General features: G+C 45.9%; 1 protein-coding gene across 6 annotated transcripts in view; it reads left to right on the forward strand.

Annotated features, from left to right (window-relative positions):
• Positions 1-14,497, forward strand: part of KANSL1 (KAT8 regulatory NSL complex subunit 1) — a 175,392-nt gene extending 160,895 nt beyond the window's left edge. For 3 of the 6 annotated variants that reach the window (XM_070226063.1, XM_070226064.1, XM_023652339.2), the window contains 8 exons: positions 5,103-5,285; positions 5,779-5,967; positions 6,306-6,454; positions 9,930-10,051; positions 11,001-11,058; positions 11,282-11,394; positions 12,148-12,400; positions 12,731-14,497. In XM_070226063.1, coding sequence (XP_070082164.1) covers positions 5,103-5,285; positions 5,779-5,967; positions 6,306-6,454; positions 9,930-10,051; positions 11,001-11,058; positions 11,282-11,394; positions 12,148-12,400; positions 12,731-12,958 — 1,295 coding nt within the window. In that variant the 3' untranslated portion in view covers positions 12,959-14,497. The remainder of the gene's footprint in view (positions 1-5,102; positions 5,286-5,778; positions 5,968-6,305; positions 6,455-9,929; positions 10,052-11,000; positions 11,059-11,281; positions 11,395-12,147; positions 12,401-12,730) is intronic. The other 3 variants (XM_070226067.1, XM_070226066.1, XM_023652341.2) reach the window with 1 other exon arrangement.
• The last annotated feature ends 443 nt before the right edge of the window (positions 14,498-14,940 follow it).

Raw genomic sequence — 14,940 nt, forward strand, 5'->3', positions numbered from 1 at the left:
CTCTTCTCTGACAATAGCAGTTTAGCCCCGTTGTCTGTGCAGGTATGGAATGTGTGAAGTCGTCTAGCTGAAAGGCTCCCTATTGTGTTCTCTTCCATTTCGTATCACTTTCTTTGCTTACTTTCAGGTCCTCTATATCCAGTCTGTTTCAGAGTTTTAACTCTGCATGGATCCCCGGTGTTATTACATACTCAATTAGAGCATGACCTCAGACCAGCAATTCCGAAGAGATCGTTTTTGGTCACTGGGAGATTTAACTGAGTTCCTGTTCACTCTTAAATGAAAGCAATTAAAACACAGCAAACTTCGGGGCCGGCCCCGTGGCCGAGTGGTTAACTTCATGCACTCTGCTTCTGAGGCCCAGGGTTTCGCCGGTTCGGGTCCTGGGCACGGACCTGGCACTGCTCATCAAGCCATGCTGAGGTGGCGTCCCACATGCCACAACTGGAAGGACCCACGACTGAAAATACACAACTATGTACTGGGGGGCTCTGGAAGAAAAAGGAAAAAAAATAAAATCTTTAAAAAAAAAAAAACACAGCAAACTTCTAGCAAAGTGTAGCAGCCTGAGATTCTTGAACAAAATTTGTTACTATCCCTTACTGCTTATTCACTGGGTTTATAGGGGAAGTTGTTCATGATTCTGGGTAATACCTCAACTCCAGGGCACAAGGTGGTGGTCTGCAATTGTTCTAAATTCTACTTCAGAGCATTTAAATGAAGGGAGGATATTAGGAGTAGAATTTCAGTTGAAGAGTCATTGATTTAACGTGTTAGAGTTGAAAGACTCAGCGGCCTTCTAGTTTAGCAATAACAAATAGATGTCCTCTCTTGTGCTTAGTCGAAATGATTGATATTGGCTGTCAGGATTTAATTAATTTTCAGAGAAGAATCCGAGGTCTTGAGGTATGACAGGAAAGGTTAGCTTATGTCTGCAGCAGACAGAGGAGAGGAGGGCGAGAGCAGGTATGCTGGGATGTTCTCAGCCCTCATCCTGCTGCTTCATTTTGCAGATGAAGAATTAAAGCCCAGTTAAGTGCTTTGTTCTTGCTCTCTCCTCCTACTCAGTGATGGAGCCAGGACCCAAATTCGGGCCTACTTATTTCCACTCCATTGCTATTTCCATTATAACCAGGTCTCTGATATCCCTATCTCCTTTTTTCCCTAGCATAATTTTCAGGTTTGGGAGAGCAGTGACTGGGGGAAATAAAAAGGAAAAAATAAAATTGCCATACTTTTCGTAGTCCCATTCCATAGCTGTTGCCAAGTGGTGGGAATAACTTTTCTGACAAAGGGGTATCGTGGGATGTAAAAGAAGTGTTCTCCCCTTTCTTGAGCCTTCTTTCTACGTTCCAGCTCAGCTCAGTTTTCAGAATGCCTCTAGACGATGCTTTATTTTCTACACACCCCTTTCCCCAACCACTCGGAATTACCATTTTTACCAGTAATACCTGTAAACTCAATTCTTGATTGTTGATTAATGAGGAATCTTTTTTTTTTGAGGATGATTAGCCCTGAGCTAAGTACTGCCAATCCTCCTCTTTTTGCTGAGGAGGACTGGCCCAGAGCTAACATCCATGCCCATCTTCCTCTACTTTATATGTGGGACGCCTACCACAGCCTGGCTTTTGCCAGGTGGTGCCGTGTCCCCACCTGGGATCTGAACCGGTGAACCCCAGGCTGCTGAGAAGCGGAACATGGGAACTTAACCGCTGCACCACGGGGCTGGCCCCCCCTTTTTTGTTGTTGTTGCTTTTTAAACGTCTTGGACTTTTTTGAGGGGAAGGAGCAAACCATTTTATTGAGGGGGCTGATGAAAGGGGTTGAAGAGCTGGGAGCACAGTGTGGTCCTTGGCCTGGCCATGATCTCCCCAACTTCGAGGTCACCGAAAGCAGACATTTATTTTAAGAGTTGGAATAGGTGAATTTGCTTTTAAGTGTGGGAAAGAAAGAATGATTATGGAAAAAATTTTCAGAAGACAGCATTGCCCTCACAGACTGTGTCTCAGTACTTGAATGTGTAGTAAATACTTACTGTCATTAAAACTTTAATAGTTTTCCTAATTTGTCTCACTGCTTCAAGGGGTCAGTAGTCCATTCTCAGAACTGGAAAATAATGTCGGGTGCTGAGCCTGCTTGCCCATTGGGGAAAATCTTCCCTGAGAATGGAATTATTTTATTCACTCAGACATATGTTCATTCCAGTCCTGAAAGACCTCATCTTCAAACTTGTTTGAAGTGTCCTGAACTCCATGGTCTTACACTATAGGAAGTAGTGGCTAAATTTTTTGACAGTGCAGAACTCCCTTGAAAAATATCCCGTATTCTCCAGTTCTTTGGGAATGTTTTGAGAAATAGCAGATTTGATCTCAGAATTAAACCTTTCCATTCTCTGGGCCAAAAAATTTCATGGTGTAGGGGCTAAGAATATGGGCTTCAGGCTTGTACAAACCTGAGTTTGAATGTTGGTTGTTACTTAACTCTGTAACCTTGGACAGTTAATTCACCTCTCTGAACTTGTTTTTTTATCTTTAAAAAGAGCACAGTGATGGAATTATTATGAAGAATAAGTGATATATGCATGGTGGTAGACACACGTAATGCCTTCCACATAATGGGTTCAGTGAATGTTCATTTATTCTCCTCTCTTCTGTCCCCTACTGCTAGCTCTAATTGAGCATATCCTCTACCCTCCCTGGGAATCAAAACTCCATAAATGTTTAGAAAATGTATTAAATAGAATAAATCTCTAATAGTTGTGAAAAAGGAGGCATGCCTCTGGTTACCAGAGTTTGGAGTGATTTTTTTAAGAAAAAAGTAGCCCACGGCACATGCAGGAATAAAGTCCTGTGGAGTAGGAGCTGTTACGGGTAGGTTCTTCACCCACAATTGAAAAGGACACAGAGAAGTGGGGATGGGACCTAGACTTTTGTCTGGATGATAAATTTGGGCTCATTTTGGAATAGCTAAGCTGGAGTTTCCCCTCTCGTACTCCGACCCCACCAGTGCCTGCTTCCAGCAAGAAGTGGTGTTTCATTCTGTGCTGCGGCAGTGGGTATGGACTCTGGAGCTGGAACTTTTGAGTATGTCCCAGGTGGTTAATGATTCCCGGAGGAACTGGGAGCTAAGAGAAATGTGCTGGTCTTCAAATTGAAAGGACCCTGGAAAGCTTTTCAGAACTCTGAAAAAAGACCCACACCTGTATCCAGGTTGGTGAAATTTGAGAATATTGAGACTATAAAAAGGAAAGTCTAAGCTTCAGATCACTACTAGAAGTTCTAGCCAGAATAATAGGGCAAGAAAAAGAAATAGAAGTAAAAGGCATACAGGGTGGAAAGAAGCAAAACAGTCTCTCCTTGTGTATGTAGAAAATCCTGAAGAATCCGCAACAGCAAGAACAACAGACTATTAGTAATGAATTTAGCAAGATCACAGAATACAAAGTCAATATAAAAAGCTGTGGGCCAGCCCGGTGGCACAGTGGTTAAGTGCACATGTTCTGCTTCAGTGGCCTGGGGTTCGCCAGTTCGGATCCCAGGTGTGGACATGGCATCGCTCATCAAGCCATGCTGTGGTAGGCGTCCCACATAGAAAGTAGAGGAAGATGGGCACAGGTGTTAGCTCAGGGCCAGTCTTCCTCAGCAAAAACAGGAGGATTGGCAGCAGATGTTAGCTCAGGGCTGATCTTCCTCAAAAAAGAAAGAAAAAAACTTAAAAAAAAAATTTTATTGTATTTCTAAATACTAGCAATGAACAATTATAAATAGAAAGTTTTTAAAGTGCTATCATAATAGCATCAAAGAACATGAAATACTTAAGAATAAACATTAAAAAATATGTATAAGGCCTGTACAAAGAAAACTCCCAAGCACTACTGAGAGAAAATGAAAAAACCTAAATAATTGGAGAGATATACCGTGTTCATGGATTGAAAGACTCAGTATTGATGGCGGTTCTCCCCAAATTGACCTATAGAGTCAGTGTAATACCACGACAAGCTTTTTTTTCCAAAACTTAAAAGAAGAAAACATACCACCTGCATTTGAATAAGAATCAGATTCCATCTGTAACAGTGGAGTTAGAATACAGTGGAGTAATAGCTGTTAAGGCCTGAGAGGAAAATAGTTTTAATTCAGAAATACTTTTTCTAAATAAATTACTCAAGGACACATTCTTAGGAAAATAAAAAATGAATCTAAGAAAATTAAAAGATACAAGAAATAGTGAAACAGAAAAAGTAAAAATTATACTTAAGTCTAAAAGATTAATTTGTGATATTGAATATTAATCAGCTAAGAAACCTAGATGATCTCGAGGTGGGAGGTGATGTGACTGTGGAGGAAGGAGGGGGAGAATGTCAGTTCTTATTTGGGAGAAAGATGTAATACTCAGTACAGTGCCCGATACATAGTAGATGGTAAGTATTTGTGGAATGAGTATATTCTGCTTAACTATGTTCAAATAGACGTAGGTTTAAATGTTTTAAAATCTCTGGAAGAAGAGAAACAGGATGTTTATCAATCTTTCAAACCAATAAAGTTAACAGCTTAGTGGAATACATGAACAAAGAAAACTCCGTCAATCTAACAAAAGGTATTTTAGGTTTGGGTTTTTTTTGTTTTTGTTTTTTTTTACTTGAAAAATAAAAGGTAAAAATGACTTTCTTGGGGCCAGCCTGGTGGCGCAGCAGTTATGTTTGTGTGCTCTGCTTTGGCAGCCTGGGGTTTGCTGGTTTGGATCCTGAATATGGACCTATGCACTGCTTATGAAGCCATGTTCTGGCAGGCATCCCACATATAAAAAAAGTAGAGGAAGATGGACACACATGTTAGCTCAGGGCCAGTCTTCATTTAAAAAAAAAAAAAGTGACTTGCTTGTGAATGGAAGAATGACCTTCAGTGAAGGTCAGATAAACAGACCTTCCACAGGACAGTGCTTGCCCTGCTGGGTCATTGTGCCACTGGGCGAATGAAAAAAGGGTGTGATGTAGGTCTTGCCCGCTGGAGAGCCAGAGTTGCTGGTGAACACCGCCTCGTTTCATGAGAGAGGAGGCCAGAGGCCAGGTGTCTGGACTAACCTGCAGTGTTGTGTCTTTCTTGCAGATGTTCCCACAAGCCTGCACTTCCAGAGCATGCTGAAATCTCAGTGGCAGAACAAGCCTTTTGACAAAATCAAACCTCCCAAAAAGTTTTCGCTTAAGCACAGAACACCCATGCCAGGCAGTCTGCCAGATCCAACTCGTAAAGACAGGCACAAGTTGGTCAATTCCTTCCTAACAACAGCCAGTAAGTTTCAGGGGACTAGGGAGTCCTCCAGTTATTTTTTTATTCCTTTAATAGTCTCAAGTTCCTGGTTTGCTATGATAGTATGTTGGGGTTGGGAGAGGCAATTAACTAATATAAATTCAGCTCACAGTCCACTACTTCTCTGTGTCTTGGGTGATCTCAGATGGACATTGAAAGGTATTTGAGACACCGTGGACCTTGGGGCAAGACCCAAAATGCTCAGCGAATAGCCAACAGTGGCATGGCATTGGGTCCATCTGTGGGCAGGCTATCTTCTATAGCCTAGTGTCACATTTCACTGGTTGAGAGCCCTGTGGGCTCCCTGTCCCTCTCCTGGCCATTGTGCTATTTGCTAGAAGCTTCTGTCCCAGAGGACTGTCCTGCTGCCCTGGGTGTCTATCATTGGCCTAGAGAGAACTCAAGAGCTTGGAACTCAAATAAGAAAAGATTCAGAGAAGATATTTCACAGCTCTTTTTCTGTTCCCCTCTTCAGAGCTGTCCCATCACCAAACCCGGCCTGACAGGACCCACAGGCAGCACTTAGACGATGTGGGGGCCGTGCCTATGGTGGAGCGAGTGACAGCGCCAAAAGCAGAGCGCTTGCTCAACCCACCGCCACCTGTGCATGACCCAAACCACAGCAAAATGAGATTGCGAGACCATTCATCTGAGAGAAGTGAAGGTAGGGCCAGGCCCGGCACCTCTACCTGCATTTGCACCTGCTCAGGGCTTTCTGGGGCAGCCTGGGCTTGCTTCTCTTAATTGCCCCTAGCTTTGTCCTTTATTCTCTAGGAAGGCAGCATAGAGGGACCCTACTGCTTCTAAATTCAGGTCACTTACTGCTGCAGCAACCTCTGCCCAGTCCCCTACCTTCCGTCATCCAGTTTGCTTCACCTTTTTATCCTCTAGGCTTAGAAAGCATTTTTGCCTTCACTGTCTATTACTGGCATTCCTAGCTTGTACTAGAAGTAGAACTGGCTGAGGTTGCCATGTATTTCTCTTTTCTGTTGACTTCTGCAGTGTTGAAGCATCACACAGACATGAGCAGTTCGAGCTATTTGGCGGCCACCCACCATCCACCTCACAGTCCCTTGGTGCGACAGCTCTCCACTTCATCAGACACCTCTGCACCTGCCAGCTCTAGCCCACAGGTTACAACCAGCACATCTGTAAGTACTTGCATAGAGTTGGCTGGGCAGCCCCTCTGCTGTTACACTTCATTCAGGTGGCTCTGGAAGACAGTGTAGCGAGTTGGCTGTGAGGCCCACGGCAATTGTGGGACTCAGCTCATCCTGATGTGTGTCATTTTTAAGTCACAGTGGTGGTATTTGACCTTCTGTTAAGTTGTTTTCCTAGTTTTTACGTAGTAGAGATGATCTTGCTGAGCCATCCCTAGAAAGTTTGATGCAGAAACAAATTCTTAAGGTGGTCTGTGAATATTCAAGATCTGTGGGGCTAAGTTTCACACAGGACTCAACAGTACCATGGCTCTAACCCTGTTGGTCCAAGAGGAAACATGAGAGGAGGTCTAGAGGATTGCCTGTGGGCGTTGGAAACATTTTTGATTTCCTTGTTTTTACTCCGCTGGTGAGTGGAGCTGGAGTACTGAGGATCAACAGTGTTTGTTAGGGCGCCTGGAAGGGATGGGAGAAGGCAATGCTCAGGCTTTTTAGGTGTGCAGAGCCAGCATTCAGATCCAGCAGAACTTCCATGTAGTACCTGCATAGCGGCAGGCTACTTGGCACACACCCGTGCCACTGCCACACCACCCCCCCGCCATATCAGCTCTTAGAGTACCATGCTCCATCCAGAAACTGTTTGCATGGACACATATTACATTAATTTCATTCTAGCATTTTAATTCCTCAAGGTGTGCCTCCTTGAACACAAATACCTGTAGCTGCTTTGTGCCCACTAAAGTGTACTTTAGATAGTAATTATAATAGTAATGGTGATAACAATAATAAAATACTGCAGCTATAATGTTTATTGTGTCCATGCTAAGTGCCTTATATGTGTTCTCTCATTCAGTCCTTTGATGCCCTTGGAGCTGTAGGTGGTATTAAAGATTCTCATTTTGTAGCCAGAGAAACTGAGGCTTTCCAAAGTTAAGTAAATTGCACGAGGCGAGGCACCTTGTGAGGGTTAGTTAGAATTGTGATTCAAACCCAGGCAGCCTGACTGCAGAGCCAGTGCTCTTCCCACTACACTGTGCACTGTCAGCCTGGGGTGGGGCGTAGCAGAGGCGACTTCTGCCCCTTCACAGCTATTACATCAGGAAACTTCTAAGCCCATAAAATGTGCTCACCAGGCTCCTGTGAGCAGGTAGGAATTCATGTTGTTCTGTCTTTGCTCTTAAAAGTTGGACAGTCTTTTCTGAATTACCTCTTTGTTCCTCCTCCTTCTTCACCTCCCACACCCACAAATTTTGTCTAAATAGGTGTGTAGTATCTATCACAAACTCAGTTATCCATCAGCTAACCAAAGGTTTCAAAGAGAGTCTAATTATGGTAGAAAATCTGGACTCTGAGATCTAGGACCTGGTGAGACTTCAGTATTTTCTTACCTGCCAGCCGTCATGTGTCTGGAGAATGTTAAGCCTGGAATTTTTACTTATTATTATTGGGTACAAATTTTGTATATAACACTAAGGCTGATTCTTAGAGCTCTTGCTGCCAAATTTTTTCAAAGATTTATTTAATAGTGAGAAGGGTGATGGGCCAGATACTTAAAATAAGGTAAAGAAGCTAGAGGACACCGGAGAAATGCGGTGGGGGTGGGAGTGCTGTGTAGAGCAACACTTCGCAAAAGCCGCTGGATGCGTCAGAATCACCTCAGTGGCTTTAAGAGGATTCTGATTTGATAGTCAGAAGAGGGAGGGGACCCAAGAACCTTTTTTTTTTTTTGACACCTCATCTTGCCTCTGATGTGCAGACAGGTTTGGGAACCGCTTTCCATTTCTGTCACCTGATCTCTGCCTCTGGCTCTGAACAGGAGAGAGTGGTTAGGTTAGGCCGAATTAATGCCTGATGGAATGGGGGCTCCAGCCCATTGAAGAATCCCTCAACCTACTCTCTTTCCCTTGAAGGTACTGATAGCAGGCCCAAGAAGACTCAGGGAAAATAGATACCTGTTTCTGTAACGGTGTCACATTCATTTTTGACCAAGATAGAGGGAAACTATCTCCTGAGGCTTCCTTAAGGTGTACTTAGAGTGAGACATAGAATTTCAGTAGAGATGTCACAGTGGCAGAGGCCTTTGGATATAAGGTCGCTGATCCTCTGCTGCAGAACTCAACCAGGCAAAACTGGCAGAAGTCTCTCTAGCCATTTTGGTTAACCAGTTACCCTAAATTTGTGAGGTCAGTGACAGTCTATTCTCATTTGAGAGAGAAGGAAGTTAAGGTTAAAAAGATACTGTGATAACCTGAAATTATAGGCGACAGCATCTAAAGTCCTGGCCCAACATTCTCTGAGAATGTCCTGAAATGACGGGATGAATCAGTCACTTATCACCTACCAGGCACAGAGTAGAGTGGCCAGTTGCGGGAAACAGCCTCTTCCTCACCCTCCTCCACTGGCCCTGTCCCTCTGGGCCGACCACACTTGGTGGTTTGGGTTTGAGTGCAGCCTCTTGGGTGTTTCCACCTGTCGCCATGGCAGCATGTTTGTCATCCCACTGTTTCCCTCTGGCCTCTCACAGCTCAATTGCCAGTCTGTTTCAGTGTAGGGTGTTTGCTATCTGGGCACAAGCAGCTAGTGGACTTTTTCTTCCATCTAAGAAACCAAGCCCTTTGGCTCCCTGCTTTATTCCTTTGGTCTCCCAGCTGCTGTAGATGCCCTCCTCCTCTTCCTCTGATATTGGATCCTTGTTAGTGTTCTTTCCCAACAGCTTGATCTTCTCAACTTTCTATAGAGTGAATCTCCTTTCTCCAGGAGTGTGAGCTATGTCCTCTTCTTCAGTTTCCCTCCACTTGTCTTCATTGATAAGCTAGAAAGCACTCAGTCAGCTCTTTCCCCAAGAATAATAGCCAGAAAGAGGAGAAATTACATAAGGGCTGAGCAGATGGTGGGTACAGAGTTCAGATCTATGAGAAGAAGATGCTGTGATGGCAACCAAGGTTAGATGATCTATTGAACTGGGTCTGTCCTTTGGGCATCTTTCAGGATAAGAGAATTCATCTTTTTAATCCAGAGTCACTACAAGGCTTAAGCATTGCTTTTAGAGGGTCGCTACAGGTCTAAGTCATAGACAGGGATAAAAGGGAAAAACAGGAGGATTTAAAAGGGGGGATGGTGTAGTAAAGGTATGTATGGAGGAGTAGGAACTGCAGTTGACTCAAGGCCCCAGGATACGCAGCCCTGGAAAGTTCAACGGAAGTCTCTTTTCACATGAGCCCATGAAGGAAGAGGGTGTCCAGCGAGACTTGTGAACGGGAGATATTCCTCAGGACCACCTAGGATTTCTCCTGAGGACTTTATTGTGGGAAACCATCTCAGGTCCAGGCATCTGGTGCAGTCACTGCCCGGCCCTCACCCAAGGACCCAGATGCCTGGTTATTGGTGATCCTGTTTTAAGTCTCAGGAGTATGATTTAATGTTTGTAGAATTGTACCTCCCTTCTAAATTTACCTTTGTCTTACAGCAGCCAGTAAGGAGGAGAAGGGGAGAGAGCTCATTCGATATTAACAACATTGTCATCCCAATGTCTGTTGCTGCAACAACCCGTGTAGAGAAACTACAATACAAGGAAATCCTTACTCCCAGGTAGAGGCTCTAGATAATCAGCTCTCCCCCCCCCGGCCCCGTTCTTCCTGTGACTTCTTTTTCCCTCTTCTCCTGTCATTGAGTTTTGCACCCTAGCCTTGGGTTTTGTCCTCTCTTTAAGAGAAAGTCTTGCCTTGTGGGAATGAAAATTTTCTTTATATAGTTCTCTCTCATTCCATTGTATGAGCACCAACCAGACCACAGACCACATAAACTGGCAGGCCACTGACAGTTTTTGGCCTACAGACATGTTTGTTTGACATATACAGTATGTTTTAAGATATTGACTTTGTTGTTAGCATCAAAGTAGGATTTCAGGGGCCGACCTGGTGGCACAGTGGTTAAGTGCTCATGTTCTGCTTCGGCGGCCTGGGGTTCGCCAGTTCGGATCCCAGGTGCGGACATGACACTGCTTGGCATGCCACGCTGTGGTAGGCGTCCCACATATAAAGTAGAGGAAGATGGGCACAGATGTTACCTCAGGGCCAGTCTTCCTCAGCAAAAAGAGGAGGATTGGCAGCAGTTAGTACAAGGCTGATCTTCCTCAAAAAAAAAAGTAGGATTTCACATTTGAATCTTTATTTCCAGCTTTTGTTGACAAATCAGAAGATCGGGCAACCCTGTGTATGCATTCCCATATGGTAGCAGTTGGCTGGTGCTGAATAGTAGCAGTGCCCTTTAAACAGTCTGCTTTGCTTGAGTTTGTCAGTCTCCCAACTCCAGTCCCACCCTCATCCTGGTTCTCCTGTTTCTGGCCCTTGTGGACATTTGAGTGTGGGGCTTCTTTTAGAGGCCTCCAGGGCTAAGGAGGCCAAGCAGTGAAAGGGCAGAGCATGCCAAGCAGAGAGCAGTGTCACTCCCAGGTGCAGGGCTCTCATTCTTGCACGGACATATTTATCCTGCCGCAGACTGCTTGCCATTTCATGATTGTCCCTTCTTGGTTTTGCAGCTGGCGGGAGGTCGATCTTCGGTCTCTGAAGGGGAGTCCTGACGAGGAGAACGAGGAGGTAACAGCATGGTCGTTTTCTCTTAGAACACCACACACACACACGTGGGTGCGCACACTCCAGATGCCTCAGGATCTGTGCATGTCAAGTGCAAGCTCCTTGTATTTCTCTCCTGACCAGGAAGAGCCTAGTATGGGGTGGGGTTGGTTCTAAAATTCATCTATGCATCGTTAAACTCGGCTTCCTGGAGGAAAGAGGAATCAATGAAGCTGCTCTGTTGCAGATCGAGGACCTCTCTGACGCAGCCTTCGCCGCCCTGCATGCCAAATGTGAAGAGATGGAGAGGGCTCGGTGGCTGTGGACCACGAGTGTGCCACCCCAGCGGCGGGGCAGCAGGTAATGAGACAGGCACAGGGACCCCAGGACCTGTGGAGGGAGGGTGGACAGGGAATGTGGGCCCTAACTGTGTCCAGGGTGTTGCCCTTCATACTCATCGTTGGCACTGGCCAAGAGTGCAGACGTTCCCTGGTGTTTGTTGGAACTAATGAGAGTGTAAGCACTCAGATGCTGGGTCCTTGCTGAGTGCTGACTGTCCAATTCTGACAAACTCGAGTGAACTCCTGGGCTCCAGGAGCAGGCTGTCTGTGATATTTGGGACCTCACCACAAGTTAACCTTCCTTTGACAGTGGAGTGTAGTTTTGTGGTCTTGCTTGAAAGAGCTAGCCCACCCTGTCTGCATTTATTGTTACCAGTGCTAGAAGCCCTCGGGATTTTCAGATGGAAAGGTTTAGGCCTCTTGTTTTGCTTTTTTTCTTTGACTAGTTTTCAAAGTCCAGACTAATTTCCTTCCTCTGTGGATTCACTGGGCATTGTGCCAGGATTGGCCCCTGGCATTCTTCAGCCACGGCTTTCTCTTGGGGTGATAGGTGTACACAGTTCTTAGATGTCATGTTGTGTGCCTACCCCTGTATGCCAGCAGTGGGAAGAAATGGGATTTGTGGTTCCTAGGAAAGAATTGCTGGTGTCTGTCTACCTTGGCTTCTCTGACTGGGATGCTGTCTTCATGCCTCCTCCCCAACCCTCAAAAACAAACATGTAAGAAATACCCTGTTGCCCAGGCACTCAGATGTGTACTCCTTGGTGTACAGGTCTTACAGGTCATCAGACGGTCGGACAACCCCCCAGTTGGGCAGTGCCAATCCTTCCACCCCCCAGCCCGCTTCTCCTGATGTCAGTAGTAGCCACTCTTTGTCGGAGTTCTCCCATGGTCAGTCTCCTAGGAGCCCCATTAGCCCGGAACTGCACTCGGCCCCCCTCACCCCTGTGGCTCGGGACGCTCTACGACACCTAGCCAGTGAAGACACCCGTTGTTCCACCCCAGAGCTGGGGCTGGATGAACAGGTGAGGGGCACTGCCTTTCACGGGGTTGGTGGGTGGGGGGTGGAACTGGGAAGGGACAACGCCTGCTGAAGATGGATCTTCATCTTAGGACTCCCTCTCCCCATTTTGAAGGGGACAAGGGGTTGTCGTTAACGTTGACCTTCTGAAGGTACCATGGAACTGGCCGTTGTTAACAGGGTGTGCCCGCTCTGTGAGGGGTCTTTCCGGACCACCCCAAGAACTCGAGAGAGACTGGTCATGGACTCCAGTCCACACGTTCTGGGGCAGGGCCTTGTGGGGAGGCAGGCTGGGTGGTACTGGGTCCTCACCAAGCAGCTTGTCTGCCCGCAGTCCGTGCAGCCCTGGGAGCGGCGAACCTTCCCCCTGGCGTGCAGTCCCCAGGCAGAGTGTGAGGACCCACTGGACGCGCAGGAACGGGCAGCTCGCTGCACTCGGCGCACCTCAGGCAGCAAGACTGGCCGGGAGACAGAGGTGGCGCCCACCTCACCTCCCGTTGTCCCTCTCAAGAGTCGGCATCTGGCGGCAACAGTCACAGCTCAGCGTCCAACTCACAGATGAGCGGGATATGAGAATCTAAAGACTCACTAACTATTGGCATTAAAGCTTCAGAAATCTCTGCGTTTGATATTCAAACATCATATGCCGGAAATTTTCACAGTTTTTAGTGAATTTAAGGAATTTAGATTCTACTTCGGTATTTTTTTTTGTTTTGATTTTGTTTTGTTTTTGTTTTGGTTTCCATGTTTTGTTGTCACACACCTGAGCACTTCCTCCAGTTGGCAAACAGAAGTTCAGGATAAGTCCCTGCCAGCCTGGTCCTGACACATCCTCTGCACTGTTGAATCACTGGACTTAACGTTGTTTGACGATCACCCCTCTCCCTCACACTTGTGGGCAGGTGGAATGGCAAGCTCCAGCTCAGTGTGGCCCTTAGGTTAGGGTGGGAGAGAGCAGCACCCTCTGGGCTCTTACTTCCCTCCCCTCCCGTCTGTGGCTTGGCTCAGCTCTGGCCCTCCTGGCTGGGTCCCCCTTGGTCGTCTGTGCTGGAGCACCCTCACCAGAGCCTCTTGGCCATCACTGCCAGTTGTTCTCACTGAGCTCTCAGCTGACAGAATGGCTTCCCCTTGGCATCCAGATCCAGGAGACCTATTTTGGGTTTCCTCTGCATTTGGTCATCTCTATTTTGACACCTTAACTGCAATAACCTGGCTTTGGCTGCTCACATCCCCATTCTGACTGTCTGCCCTCATCTGCTCCCCACGTCAGCCACACACCAGTCCTTCCACTTGGACCGTTTTTACCACCTATCCTGGTCTATGAAGAGGGTTAGGACTACTTAAGCTCTGCTCCCACTCTTCTGAAAATGCGGGCGTTGGGGAAATGAGCAGCCATCTGCCCTGCATCCTCTGTTTTCACTGACCAATTCATTTAGTCATGTTTCCTTCCCATCCAGTCGCCTGTCACTGTCAATTAGGCCCTTGCTCTTTCAAGCTCCCCTTGCCTGTGGAATATCGTCTGGTCCTAGCTGTGGTTCCCATCACTCCCCCATCACCCGCTTTGGTTAACCTTGTGCCTGTCTCATGTATGATCACATCACCAAAAAGGGGGGCAATAAGAACTTGTTTATTTTATTTTATTTTTTTTTTGCCATTTTGTAATCGTATAAAAATAGTAGACAAACTGCTTAATGGTTGGGGTTTTTTCACAATTTTCAACATTAGTGATTTTTTTTGATTCTGTTTGCAAGTTAAAAGGTTTGTCATTGTTTCTTTAAAAAACAATAATGCACCGTATCCCTATGCATAAAGTGCTTCTTCTATTTATAAGGTTGAAAATTCTGAATAACCCTTTTAGCATTGTAAAAAAAAAAGAAAAGAAAAGAAAAAAAAGAAAAAAACCTTGTATTTTGTAAATATTTTCTTTTCCTGCTTTGAGCTGTGTAATGGCAGCGAAACATGTAGCTGTCTTTGTTCTATAGAAATGCTTTTCTTCAGAGAAGCTGATCTTTGTTAATGTCTTGATTCTGTTCGCAAAGCACAAACTAGTGCTTAAAAAAAAGGAAGGAAAAATTGAAAAAAATAAAAAAAAGTTACAGAATGTTGTGTGCCAGGCCTTTCTTGACATAGTGGACTGGGCGTAAATGGTAATGGTGGCAGCTTAGGAGCCCGCCCTGCTGGAGCAGTTCTCTGAGGTCCTCTGACCTGCTCTGAACCTGGGAAGTCTCCCTTCTGTTCTGGGCACCTGGCAGGGTCACCTGATGGTCACCAGAGAGGCGGCGGTGGTTTTCACAGCTGGGGGACGTAAGGGGAACCAGGAGGAGGGAGGGTTTGCGTAGGTGTCTGCTTTTTCTTTTTGTTGGATGTAAGTAAGTGACCCATTACCTCTAAAGGTCCCTTTCTCTAGTGAGGCCAGCAGTGTGACATATCTGTTCTGAATTGCTCTTTAATGGAGATTTCGCTTCCTACCATTGACTTTCTGGGGTTGGGATCAATGAGAATGTCTGTACTTTGCGTGGAGCCTGAGCTGGTCCTTGCCTGCTA

This window comes from Equus caballus, chromosome 11 (assembly GCF_041296265.1).
Source record: "Equus caballus isolate H_3958 breed thoroughbred chromosome 11, TB-T2T, whole genome shotgun sequence".
NCBI classification, from domain to species: Eukaryota; Metazoa; Chordata; class Mammalia; order Perissodactyla; family Equidae; genus Equus; species Equus caballus.